At 52.8% G+C, this 11,816-nt stretch overlaps 1 protein-coding gene across 1 annotated transcript in view; it reads left to right on the top strand.

The window, feature by feature from the left end:
• The window catches only part of IFNLR1 (interferon, lambda receptor 1), a 12,587-nt gene extending 6,511 nt beyond the window's left edge, over positions 1-6,076 (top strand). The window contains exons 4-7 of the mRNA XM_004679382.1: positions 930-1,072; positions 2,968-3,127; positions 4,119-4,246; positions 5,459-6,076. Coding sequence (XP_004679439.1) covers positions 930-1,072; positions 2,968-3,127; positions 4,119-4,246; positions 5,459-6,076 — 1,049 coding nt within the window. The remainder of the gene's footprint in view (positions 1-929; positions 1,073-2,967; positions 3,128-4,118; positions 4,247-5,458) is intronic.
• The last annotated feature ends 5,740 nt before the right edge of the window (positions 6,077-11,816 follow it).

Below are 11,816 nucleotides of genomic sequence, written 5' to 3'. Positions count from 1 at the left end.
CCTCTGGCCTGTACCCCAGTTCTGTATGAATAAATAAATAAATCTTTAAAAAAAAAAATGGGGGGGAGGGAGGTGCACGGGACTATGGTGATGGCACATGGGTGAATTGGTGGTGGGAAGTCCGTGGGGATTACAACCGAGATGGGAAAAGGCACACAATGAAGAATATGTAAAAATAAATTTTTAAAAATAAACAAAAGCAGAGAACTTTCTGCAGCTGGAGGCAGAAGACATGTAGAAGAAAGGAAAATCAGAGCTTTGACATGTGAGAAGGACTCAACATGGCATTTCTGATTTGGAGGCTGAGGGGCTGTGTGATAGGAAATACAGGTGCTACAGGGACTGAAACACTCCGGACTGAAACACTCCGCACTCCCTGCTAATTACCAGCAAGTCCCACAGTCCCAGGAACAGGACTCGGCCAAGCACTGACAGAACACAGAAGCCCCTCTTCTTCGGAATTCCAGATAAGCGCCTAGGCCAGCCAACATTTTCTGAGACCAGAGAGCCTTGCTGTGGCCACTCGACTCTGACCTATAGACTGTGAGATAACAAATGTGTGTAGTTTACGTCACTAAATTTGTTATAACCTGTTACAGCAGCAATGGAAAGCTAACATAGAGGGGCAGGATTCTGACAGGCCAGTGATACACAAAGGACGTCCAGTGAAAGGCACAGGAGGGAAAGGAAGCAGGTTCACTGAATTCCCCTGGACCTTTCCCTCTCCAAGACTCATCGGCTCACCCAGAGAATAGTCACTGCTCCCTCCCAGGGTTACCGCAGTGTTTAAATAAAATGGCCGCAGGACTCTTGACGCCCAGCAGGTATTTGGCCCATCCTGGTGTCCTTTTTCCATTCCAGAAAAGCAGGGGAATGGATCCTTGGTGGCCCCCAGACGGTTCTGACTGGTCCTGTTCTGTTTCTGCCAGTGGAGCCGGCCCCACCTGTCCTGGTAGTCACTCGGACAAAGGAGTTCCTGAGCGTCAATGCCACATACCAGCTGCCCCACTGCATGCCGCCATCCAACCTGAAATATGAGGTGGCTTTCAGGAAGGAGAAGACTAAAAACAAGGTAAGAAGCCCCTTCCTGCCCCCAGTGCTCCTCATGCTCCCCGCCTACTCCTTGCGCACCTCCTCCAGGAAGCCTTCCCAGCATGCTCCTCCCTCCTGGCAGCCAGCCCCTGACTGCGCAGTGACTGTCCTGTCACCTACCCCTGCCCTTCTGCCCCACAAGGCACCTGCCCATACATGTTACAGTGACAACAGCTCAGCAGTTTTCTGCCTAATTTTCTTTTTCATGAAATCTTTTTTTGCCCCACTAAAATCTGTATGATGGGTTTCAGGAGGCCCACTGGCCACACTACCAGCTTCATTACAGAAAACTCAGAAAAAGAAAACCTTAAGTACCCTGAGATGACTACAGAGCTATCCTTGGTGTGTATCCGCTGCAGATGTGTGTGTGTGTGGCAGAGGTTGGCAAACTTACTATGTAAAGAGCCAGCTAGTGAATATTTTTGGCTCTGCCGTCACGGGGTCTGTCTCAGTGCTCAGCTCTGCAGTTGTAATGCCCAAGGAGCCCTAGACAACTGGGAGAGGAATGGGCAGAGCCATGTATCGCCAGCAGGCCCAGGGCAGGTTCTCTGTGACCAGGGCAGATAGGTAAAGGAGAGTCCTGGAGTCCTCAGTGGCTTTTTCAGGCTTGTAATGATCTTTCTACACCATTTGTCATGAAGCAACTGGCGCAGGACGGGCAGGGGCCTGGGTGCCAGGAGGCTGGCAGGGCAACTGCCACTCTTCCTGGGCGCTCTGGTGGGCCCTTCTCTGGCCTCTACTGCACCGGACGCGCGGCCCTCTGGCCCTCCGGCCTCTACTGCACCGGACGCGCGGCCCTCTGGCCCTCCGCCCTCCGTCTTCATGCTGCGCCCTTTTATGCTCCGTCTCTGGACTCAGCTGTGCCCACTCACCCAACTATTACAACAACACAGCGACATTACCCAGGTGCCACCATCAGGCACGTGAGTAAGACCACAGGTGTCAATCATTGATGCTAGTGGCAGGAGGGAGGAAAATACCTGGTCACTTCCCTTTACCCCACAGCTGTGTTCTGGGGACACTGGCCCCAGCGAGGCACAGGCCCTATCTGGGCCATAGGCCTGGCCCACTGACCCCTGTTTCCTCCCTCATATCTTCCTCCACTTCCCCGGCAATCGCAGTCCTGACCTCAGCATAGTCTGGATCCTGGGGCCTTGGGCTCCCATGCCACGTGGGCCCTGTCTTCCAGAACCTTACAGATATTCTAGACCAGCACTGTCCACAGGAATAACATGCAAGCCATGCATGTCATTTCAAGTGCTCCACAGCAGGGCAGAAGAAACAGGTGAATGTAATTTTAATAGCAGGTTTTAGTGCATTTGTTAGAGTGTTGTTTCACTGTGTGATGTGAGAATTGTTGAGGTATTCTATTTAGGTTTTTCTTTTTAAAAGATTTTTATTGATTTATGCATAAAGAACTGGGGTACAGGCCAGAGGCTCAGGGGCAGTGAGAGGCTGCACCAGAGACAGAGTGGGGAGCAGAACAGGCAGATGGACGAAGTCCACTGCTGAGGGGAGCAGCGGGCGAGACCGGAGAGGTCTGCCGTGCCAGGTAGGTCAGCTTCGGGGCCAGGATCAAATGCGCACTGAAACAGCTGCAGCCAGCTTGAGCGCTGCGTCCTAACCCGTTGCACCATCAGCAAGGGCCCTGTTTAGGTTTTTTTTTTTTTTTTTTTTTTGCTTCATTTTGGCAAGAGTGTGTATCTCCTGGAGCCCAGGAGACTCTGTGGAAAAGGAAGCCGGGCATGCTGGGAAGTGTTCCTTTAACACTTGAGCTTTCTGTTCAGGGCTGCAGGGATCACAGGTGTAGCCAGTCTGCCATCCCCACCTCCTTCCTCCACAGCAGGTCAGCTTCCCTCTGCTTCTCTCCAACAGACCCTCTTCCCGATCACTCCCTCTGGCCAGCTGGTCCAGATCCCCCTCCAGCCCACCACTGATGAAAGCTACTGCCTCAGTGCCAGGACCATCTACACCTTTGCTGCCCCCAAATACAGCCAGTTCTCCAACCCCATCTGCTTCTCACCGGAGGCCACAGGTGGGTGCAATGTGATGGAGAAATGAGAGCTTTTCCCCCGGCCTCGGATTGTCATCATATGGTGGTTAAGAACATGAGCTAAGACACATCTTAAAACAAGAAATGTTGGCAAAGATGTGGAGAAAAAGAAAATCTTCTGCACTGTTGGTGGGAATGCAAACTAGTACAACCACTATGGAAAACTGTTTGGAGGTTCCTCAAACTGCTAAACATGGAGCTTCCCTACAACCCAGCAATCCCACTCCTAGGTATCTACCCAAAAGACACAAAGACACTGATTGAAAAAGATACCTGCACCCCCATGTTGATTGCTGCTTTATTTACAAATGGAAAAACATGGAAGCAGCCCAAATGCCCAAAAGTAGATGACTGGATTAAAAGATGTGGTACATATATACAATGGAATATTACTCAGCAACCAAAAAAGAGAAACACATGTCTTTTGCAGCAACTTGGATGGAGCTGGAAAAGATCATGCTTAGTGAGATAAGCCAGAAAGAGAAGGAAAAATACCAGGTGGTTTCACTCATAGCAGAAGCATAAAGGACCGGGGGAAAATAATAATGAACAACTATATACCAGAGACATTTTACAGTGGAATGGGGTCAAAAATGGGGGGGGGGGGATTGTGTGCACGGAATTATGGTTCTGGCACACGGGTAATTTCACGATGGGAAGCCCACGGAGATTACAACTGAGATAGAAAAAGGCACAAAATGATGTAAAAACAAACTATGATATTATAAAAAATAAAAATAAAAAAACATGAGCCAAGAGACACAGACACCGTAATTATAATCTTGGAGCCAGCACATTCACTGTGTGTCTTTGAGCAGCTGACATCACCTCTCTGGACCTTGGTGCCCACAGGCTGTAGGCTGGCTTTATTCTAAGGCTTTCAGGGAACAGCCTGAACCCCCAGCATCTATGCACTTGGTAGCCAGGGCCATTGAAGTGATGGCCGTGGTGGTGACTGGTTTTCCTTCCTCAGGAGCCAGCTGGGCTTTCCTGGCGCTGCTGCTGCTGCCTGTGCCCTTGGCCATTGCTACACGGTGTGTGATCCAGAGGAGCATCAAGAGGAACCCCTGGTTCCAGCAGACCAAGAAGCCACAGACCCTGGTATGCAAGTTGGGGGGAAGGGATGGCAGTGTGGAGGGCCTAGACTTAGAGGTACTTCGCACAGACTGTCAGGTGGTCGGGCTGCAAAGCCTGTCCTTCCTGTATGTCTAAATTTTGTCATTAGTAATTCATTCCTTTGGCATTGAACTAAAGCAAGTAGGCCTGCATGGAAAACCTGACTTAAGTCCCTTTTGGCTAAGTAACTTCATCTCTGTAATGACTGATCAGGTGACAAGAGATGAGCCCCTGTCCGCCCTCCTAACCCCCCCCCCCGCCCCCTTGGGCCTCAGCAGAGGTAACCAGAAGAGGCAGAGGAGAGATAAGCAGCAAAAAGGGGAAGTCACAGAAGTGCCCTGCCCCTTCTAAGGTCACAGCTTAACCAGGGCAAGTCTTGTCCAGGCTGACGCCAGAATTTCAGCCCCTGTCTTCTGGCTCATGGCCTTAGACCCCAAGGGCCAGTGGGCCACGAGGAAGGCTGAAGGAGCCAGATGGGTCAGATTTGTGCAGATAAGAGCCTGGCTGGGGAAGCTGAGCCCTGCTGAGGGCTGGTAGGCCTGGAGCCTTTGAGGGTATATTTGGAGAGTCCCTGAGAATAAAGCTCCCAGCACTAGAAGCACAGGGAACCCCCACTAGTGAAAGACGACCTCTGTGTACAGGTCTGCGCCCTGCCCTGGCCTCCACCTTCCCACTTACTGGAGAGATGCACTTGGGCTCCAGCAGCCAGCCCCTGTGTCCAGGGCTTTCTCTGGCCTCCAGTGTTCACGCTGCCCATGTGTGAGGCAGGCTGCAAGAGCGCCTTGGGAGTGAGCCCTGTCACCCACGCTTCCATCCTCACGCCTAGTGGGGCCTGTTCCAGCCATGTGGGCTACACTGGCCTCCTGGGTCCCCAGCAGGGGTCAGCTGCTGCCCTAGACAAGCTTGCCATGACACCCCTCTTATTATGCTCCCTCCCCCATCTGGAGAGGGGCTCCCCTGCCCATTCCCATCCTGATGTGTCCTGGGATCACCTCCCTGAGAAACTGCTCACATTGTCTCAGTCAGTTTCCAGAGGACTCCAAATGGGGACAGCCATAGTTCAAGGGGCCCTAACTTCTCTGTTCTCTCCTCCCCCAACCCCCATATCAGGACTTCTCTGGACACAGACACTCCGAGGCACCCTTTCAGTCCTGCAGCCCAGAGTGGCCAGACAACTTGGTCCTCTGTTCCCCAAAGGAAATGACCAGAAGGGGCAGGCTAACCCCTAGGGTACAAGCCCCAGCCGGACCGGACGGCAGTGCTGAGGACGAGGACGAAGATGAGGACAGCAGCAGCTTCCAGCCCTATCTTGAACCACCCCCCTTCCTGGGCCAGGAGCTCCAGACCCCAGGGGGGCCTGGGAAGCCTCTGATCCAAGTCAAAGAGTCCCCTGCTTGCGGCTGTTCAGACGGAAGCTGGGCCAGCACTGTGGGCTCCTCCTCCTGGAATGAAGCCAGGTCCTCTGGCTATTTGGGCAAGAAGGGTCCTGGAGGCCCAGGCCTGGGCGGGGACAAATTCTCTGAGGACTCAGCTTCTCAGGAAGAGCTCTTGAACGGTGACCTCCCGTCCTGGGCCCCTCAGGGCTCCTTGCCACTAAGGCTGAGTCTGAGGCCTGGGGAGCCCCCAATTTCTCTTCAGACACTGACCTTCCTAGACAGCAGCCCCGAGGAGGAAGAGGAGGAGCTAGAGGAGGAGGAAGAAGAGGACGGGAGAGAGTCAGATGCTGAGGAAAAGGGGGCTGGCAGCCAGGGAGCTGAGAGCCTCTGGGGGACTGAGGTCAGGGGTAGGACCCTGGGGCATTACATGGCCAGGTGAGCTGACCCCCACTTCCTGCCAAGTCTGCTGCTGCTGAGCCTCCTAAGGACCCCGAGACATCACTGAGATAGCAGAGGGTCTTCGAAGCCCTTGAAGAATCCCACACACAGCTGTTGGTCAGGTTGGGCAGCCAGAAGCCACGGTGTCCTCCGACCCACCTGGTCCAGGCTGAGCTGCAAGAGGAGTGGAGTAAGCCCTGGGTCGACGTCAGAGGTGAGTGGGGCAGTCACCCCACTGCCCTGTGGGAGAGGCAGGAGCAACGTGGCACAGGTGCAGTCAGGTCAGGTAGACCCCAGGGGTGACGCCTCTAGGGCCATCTGGGATTCGGGGAGAAGGAATTTGGAGGCCCAGATGCACCAGTCTCCTTTCTTCCGCCCATGGAGCTCCCTCGCCCCACGTCTCGGCCTCCCCATTCTCTCCCCCAGGGCAGGCAGTGAAGAAAAATCCACTTAACAGAAAGTGCTAGAAGGGAAGGGAACGGGCATTGGCCTTCAAAGCCAAAGCCGGCATTGCCGTTTTTAACATCAGACAAGCCTGGTCCCAGGCCCAGTGCTGCTGCCTGTGTGGCCTTGCGTGTGCCACCTCTGTGCCTCGGCTACCCTCTCTGCAGCGCCACCGGAGACATATGCAGCATGGGGTGTGCTGTGTTGTAGCTCCAGGCTCCAGGGAGGCTGCTGGGCGTCCCCCAGGTGACCCCACAGCGCAGTGATGGAAGCCTTCGTCTCTCCACTTCTCTCGCTGCTCACCTACCTCCTTCCTTCTTCACCCAAGTTGGGCAACTGAGCTCTCGGGAGCCAGACTCCTGTCCCACAGGGACCCTGGTTCCTGTCCCCTTTCCCAACAAAGAAACAAATGGTCCACCTTGCAGGGGTCCCGATTTGTTGACAGGATAGCACCTGGCAGGGAGTTGGGCTCCTGAGCGCCATTTTGGCATTTAGACCTGTTGGTGCGCTGCTCTGATTATAGAGTCTCGTTTTCCCTTCCAGTGATGGGAAGTAGTGTCTCTGGAAATAGCGGACCATCCTTACCTGGGGGGTGGGGGTGGGCTTTGTTAACCTGCACCCACCTGGTTACACACAAGCAGGTATCGTTGAGTTTTCACTCATGGGAGCCAAGACTTGTGTAGCTTTGTGGCTGGGGAGCTGAACAGTCTTGATTCTGTGGCCAGGCCCTGCCCTTTGACCTGCCAGGGCTTCCGTTTCTCTGTGAGTGAAGAAAGGATCTTCATAGGCATTTTGCCCACAGGGCTGTATTCTTTGTTTTGTTTTTTCTTAGATACTGACTGCCTGGCTTGGTGCCTCGTCACTAGTAGGTGCTCAATAAGTATGGGTGCGTGGGCGGGTGGATGACTTGATAGTAACTGGGCCTCATTAGACAGGGAATAATTTAAGTACCATAGTGCTTTTAATATGCCTGAGCATAAGTATGAAGCTGAAATATGAGTTTGGGATCAGATGTCAGAGACGGGAAGTATAGTTACTTGTAACTTATTCCAGGACATATTTGCTATTTTTCCCTACCGTCATCCCTTGTGTGTACCCTGACCCTTTTCCCTCCCACCTCCCTCTACCCTTAGACCCCTTGGGATATTTATTGATGACCACTAGTTTTAGAAAGGGTCTTACATTATTGAATTGTTTACTATGTAAATATCCAGTATTTTTATCATTCTGACAGACTCTCTCAAGTCCCCCCCCCCCCACTTGTTGAAAACAGATACAGTTCTTCCTAGCTACATATACTCCGTGGCGTGGAAAGACCTTCCTGACCCAGGTGTCTGCCGATGGTCATTTAGGCCACGTCCATGTCCCACCTGCTATAAAATGTTGCCGCGCGAACATTGTAGAATGTCTGGGTTTCATATTCTGTGGATTTCCAGATCAGACAGTATTTCCAGTTTTAGTTTTCTAAGCTAAATCCAGGCTGCTTGCCACCACTCTACCTGCCCCCCAAGAGTGGAACATGGTTCCTTTTTCTCTGCACCTACGGTTGTTGTTTTGAAGCTCACCTGAGAGTACAGTATTTAGTGAAAGATCTGGAACAGCTCCCAGGGGCATCTGGTTCAGGGGTGCTTAACCCATGTTCCCAAAAGACTTTGGATTCCAGAGTCTCAATGGGGGTGGGAGACCATGTATTACAGGACTCCCCCAACTTCAACCAGAGCAACCTCCTGTCTCCTGACTTACTCCAGTGGCCTTCCACATGCGGTGTGTCTCTGGGGCCCACCGCTACAGAAGAGGTGAGCAGGCTACTTGTTAAGTGGTACACTTGTTTTTGTTTCAAAGTAGCTAAAATGTTGGCCTGCTATGTATGTCCCTTCGGGGGAGATCTTTGGTCTCTGGTCAGCTGGGCTGACCTCTGTCCCCTAGACCATGTCAACAACTCCTTTGCTGGACACACTTGCATTTTGCAGGCATTTCCCTGAAATTAGGCTGCATCACTGAGCACAAAGAACAACATACCAGAATTATGGGGCTGGGAGACAGTGGGGCTCAGGCAGGTCCCAGAAAAGCACCCAGACCAATCCCAGCAAAGCCCAGAGACTGGGAACTATAGTCTGAACCCCCAAATCCCTGTTGAAAGACATTAGGTAAAGAGTAGGTGATGCCTTGGTCTCAAGCCTCTGTATTTCTTTCAGAATCCTGAGTAGATGATATAGTGTTCTGGATGTTTGTATTTATTTCTAACTTTGTTCGTTGTTTGTATCGTATTTAAATAATTCCCTAATGTTTGTTGGTACTACCCGAAACCGTTTTTAAATAAAGCTCTATTTTTGGAGAAAAGGGCAGAATTGAATGGGATAGTGTGTGCTCTTGTTTTCAAAGACTCTTCACCAGTCATTAGAGAAATCTGGCGATTAGGTCTTGGCCTGGGCCCCCACAGCAGAGAACATGTGTAGGTGTCAAGGGGGACACGGGGCGCACTGGCTCCGGAAAGCTCAGGAAAATCCAGCAGGAGAGCAGGTAGGGACATGGGCAAGCAGCCAGTTCGGGCACTTACTCCACTAGGTCGCCCTGGGCGGGGGCTGTCTCCCCTCCCCAGGGGGCTTCAGGAGCTCAGTGTCAGACGCTCCATGGGTTCTCCGCCCCCAGGAGTACAGCCAAGGGTGTTACCCATCAGCTCACATCAGCCCTGGGTAGGGGCACCTTCTGTTGGGACCCCTCTGGGTCAGGAGAAAGGGGAGTGCCAGGGGGTTGGGACACCCACAGGCCTGCGCAGTGAAGCCAGAGCTGCTCCCTCCCCCCAACCTGACAGCTCCCCCTTACAACGTAACAGGTGGGAACGTACAGAACAGCCCCCACGGCTGGCTCTGTTTGAGATAATAGAAAATGTATGTTGGTCCCTGATCCCTCGTCCAGAGCACCTGAAACCCTGCTGGTTTCCTAAGTGATAAGAGCACGAAGCACCTAACATTTGCTCTTTGCCCTCTGTTCCTGACGCAGGGCTGAGGAAACCTGTGGCAGGTGGTAGCAGCACCTGTTGTTCTAACGAGGCAATTAATGCTGGTGAACTCCTGGATGGAGGGGTAAAACCGGGTCAGCATTCAAAGTTCATAATTGGGGGCCCTTCTTCGTGAAGCAAGGGACTAAAGCACAGCACTATGAAGCTGTCCACAGCCACTGAATCCTAAGCTCCATCCCTGGCCAGGGAGCTGACCCACTGGCACAGCAGGCCTCTCCAGTCTTGCCTGCTGCTCCCCTCAGCAGTGTATTTCAGTACATCTGCCTGTTCTGCTCCCCACTCTGTCTCTGGTGAGTCCTCTCACCCCTGTCTCCCCTCACCCCCATACCTCCGTATGCATAAATACATCTTAAAAAAAAAAGTTCAAAAAATGAGGGTGGGGGTTAGGGAGGGAAGTGCACAGGATTATGGTGATGGCACACGGGTGACTTGGTGATGGGAAACCCGCGGGGATTACAATTGAGATGGAAAAAAAAATGTACAAAATGATGTAAAAATAAACTGTTATATAAAAAAAAAGTGGCCCTCCCTGGTGGCGCAGCGGGTTAAAGCACAGCACTGAGAATCTAAAAGCCACTTCCGCATGAGTTTGATTCCCTCCTGCCCCGGAGGCGACCACATGGTGCTGCAGACCTCTCCTGATCAGCCCCGCTGCTCCCCTCAGCAGTGTACTTCATCGAGCTGCCTGTTCTGCTCCCCACTCTGTCTCTGGTGAAGCCTCTCACAGCCCCTGAGCCTCTGGCCTGTACCCCAGCTCTGTGTGCACAAATAAATAAATCTTAAAAAAAAAAAAAGTTCAGAATTGTCAGCCCTTCTTGAGGAGACACAGGGCTGAAAACAGAGTTAATGATTGGTCAGGCCCAGTGAGAAGGCCTCCATAAACCCCAACAGCCCTGGACTCAGAGCTTCCAGGTTGGCAAACACAATCACCCCGAAAGGGTGACACACCCCAACTCCACAGGGCAGAAGCTCTGAGCTTGGGGCCCTCTCTGCCTCGCCCTCTGCATCTCTTCCCTGGTGGCTCCTCTGTGTCCTTCACTGTGTCCTTTAACCAGCCGGTGAATGCTAGTGTTGACCTAAGCTGTGAGCTGCTCTCGAAAGTGAGCCCAAGCAAGGAGGGGGCCTGGGAGCCTTGGATCTGTAGCTAGTGGGCCAGAAACACAGGTAATAACGGGGCTTCACGCTGGCATGTGGGGTGGGGTGGGGGGGCCTTAACCTGAGAGATTGGATACCAGTCCTATGGCCTGGTGTGGGGAAGAAACCCTCGTGCCTGGTGTCAGGAGTGTTGTGAGTGTAACTGCAGGGTGAGTAAGGGGACACAGTGCCAGAAAGACTGGTTTTTCTCTAAAACACCCTGCAAACCTAAACACATCCCCAAGCTCTCTCCTGGGGAGGGTCCCCCAGCTTCCAGCCAGTCTCCCAGGGCCAACTGTAAGTGCCCTGCGCTGTGCTTGTAAATTGTCACCACTTGCTGATGTCAGGGCAGACTCAGGGCCCAAGTTGAGCTGATCTAGTAAGTCCCTTGCCGGGAATTCAGACGCCTTGCCAGCCAGCAAGGCCTGAAACAGTTCCCACTCAGGGCAATGGGGAAGCCCAGTGTGGCGAGGAGACAAGAACAGGACCCCACGCACAGTGCCGACATGAGAAATCAAAGTCCTGGTTCCGGTCCATTCCGAGGCACAGCAGCAGCCCCGACCCCAGCTACCCTGAACTTACTGTCACTGAGCATCTAAGCCACCAGCCACAGTCTTCTAATACGTGTCACCAAATGTCTTTGCCAGTTCACAAAGAGGCCATGGACATCACTGCCTCTGGGATGTGGGTGTCTGCCCTGGAGTGTCAGAGCAATAGGTCCTTGCCAGAAAACGGGGCAGCACTCTCTCGCCCCCCTGCCCCCCTCGCCCCCTGCCCTCCCTGTTTCCCCTCGCCTGTTTGCTGCCACCTATTGGGCAGTGGTGGAATGGCAGGGTGGCCGGAAGGCACATGTTCTTCAGGGCGGCTGGGAGGGGAGAGTTGGGGTAACAGATGTCACACCCTGAGAGCTCCTTTAGAGAAAGGCCTGCTTCCCTCCTAGCGCCAGCCCCTGGGATAGGGTGGCAGCTTGGTGTTGAATAAATGAACAAAGGAATGAATGTGTAAACCGATGTATGACCTGGCTGTGATTGACTTGCCCACTCAGGGATCCCTCTCTTTGCAAGTTATGGAAGACCTACATTAGCACCTGTTTCCACTAACCAAAACTTTTGGTTTGGGGACAAAAGTGAAAATAATGATCAGT

Source organism: Condylura cristata, unplaced genomic scaffold, assembly GCF_000260355.1.
Source record: "Condylura cristata isolate star-nosed mole 26May11 unplaced genomic scaffold, ConCri1.0 scaffold00008, whole genome shotgun sequence".
Taxonomy (NCBI): domain Eukaryota; kingdom Metazoa; phylum Chordata; class Mammalia; order Eulipotyphla; family Talpidae; genus Condylura; species Condylura cristata.
This window is presented reverse-complemented; position numbering and strand designations above follow the sequence as displayed.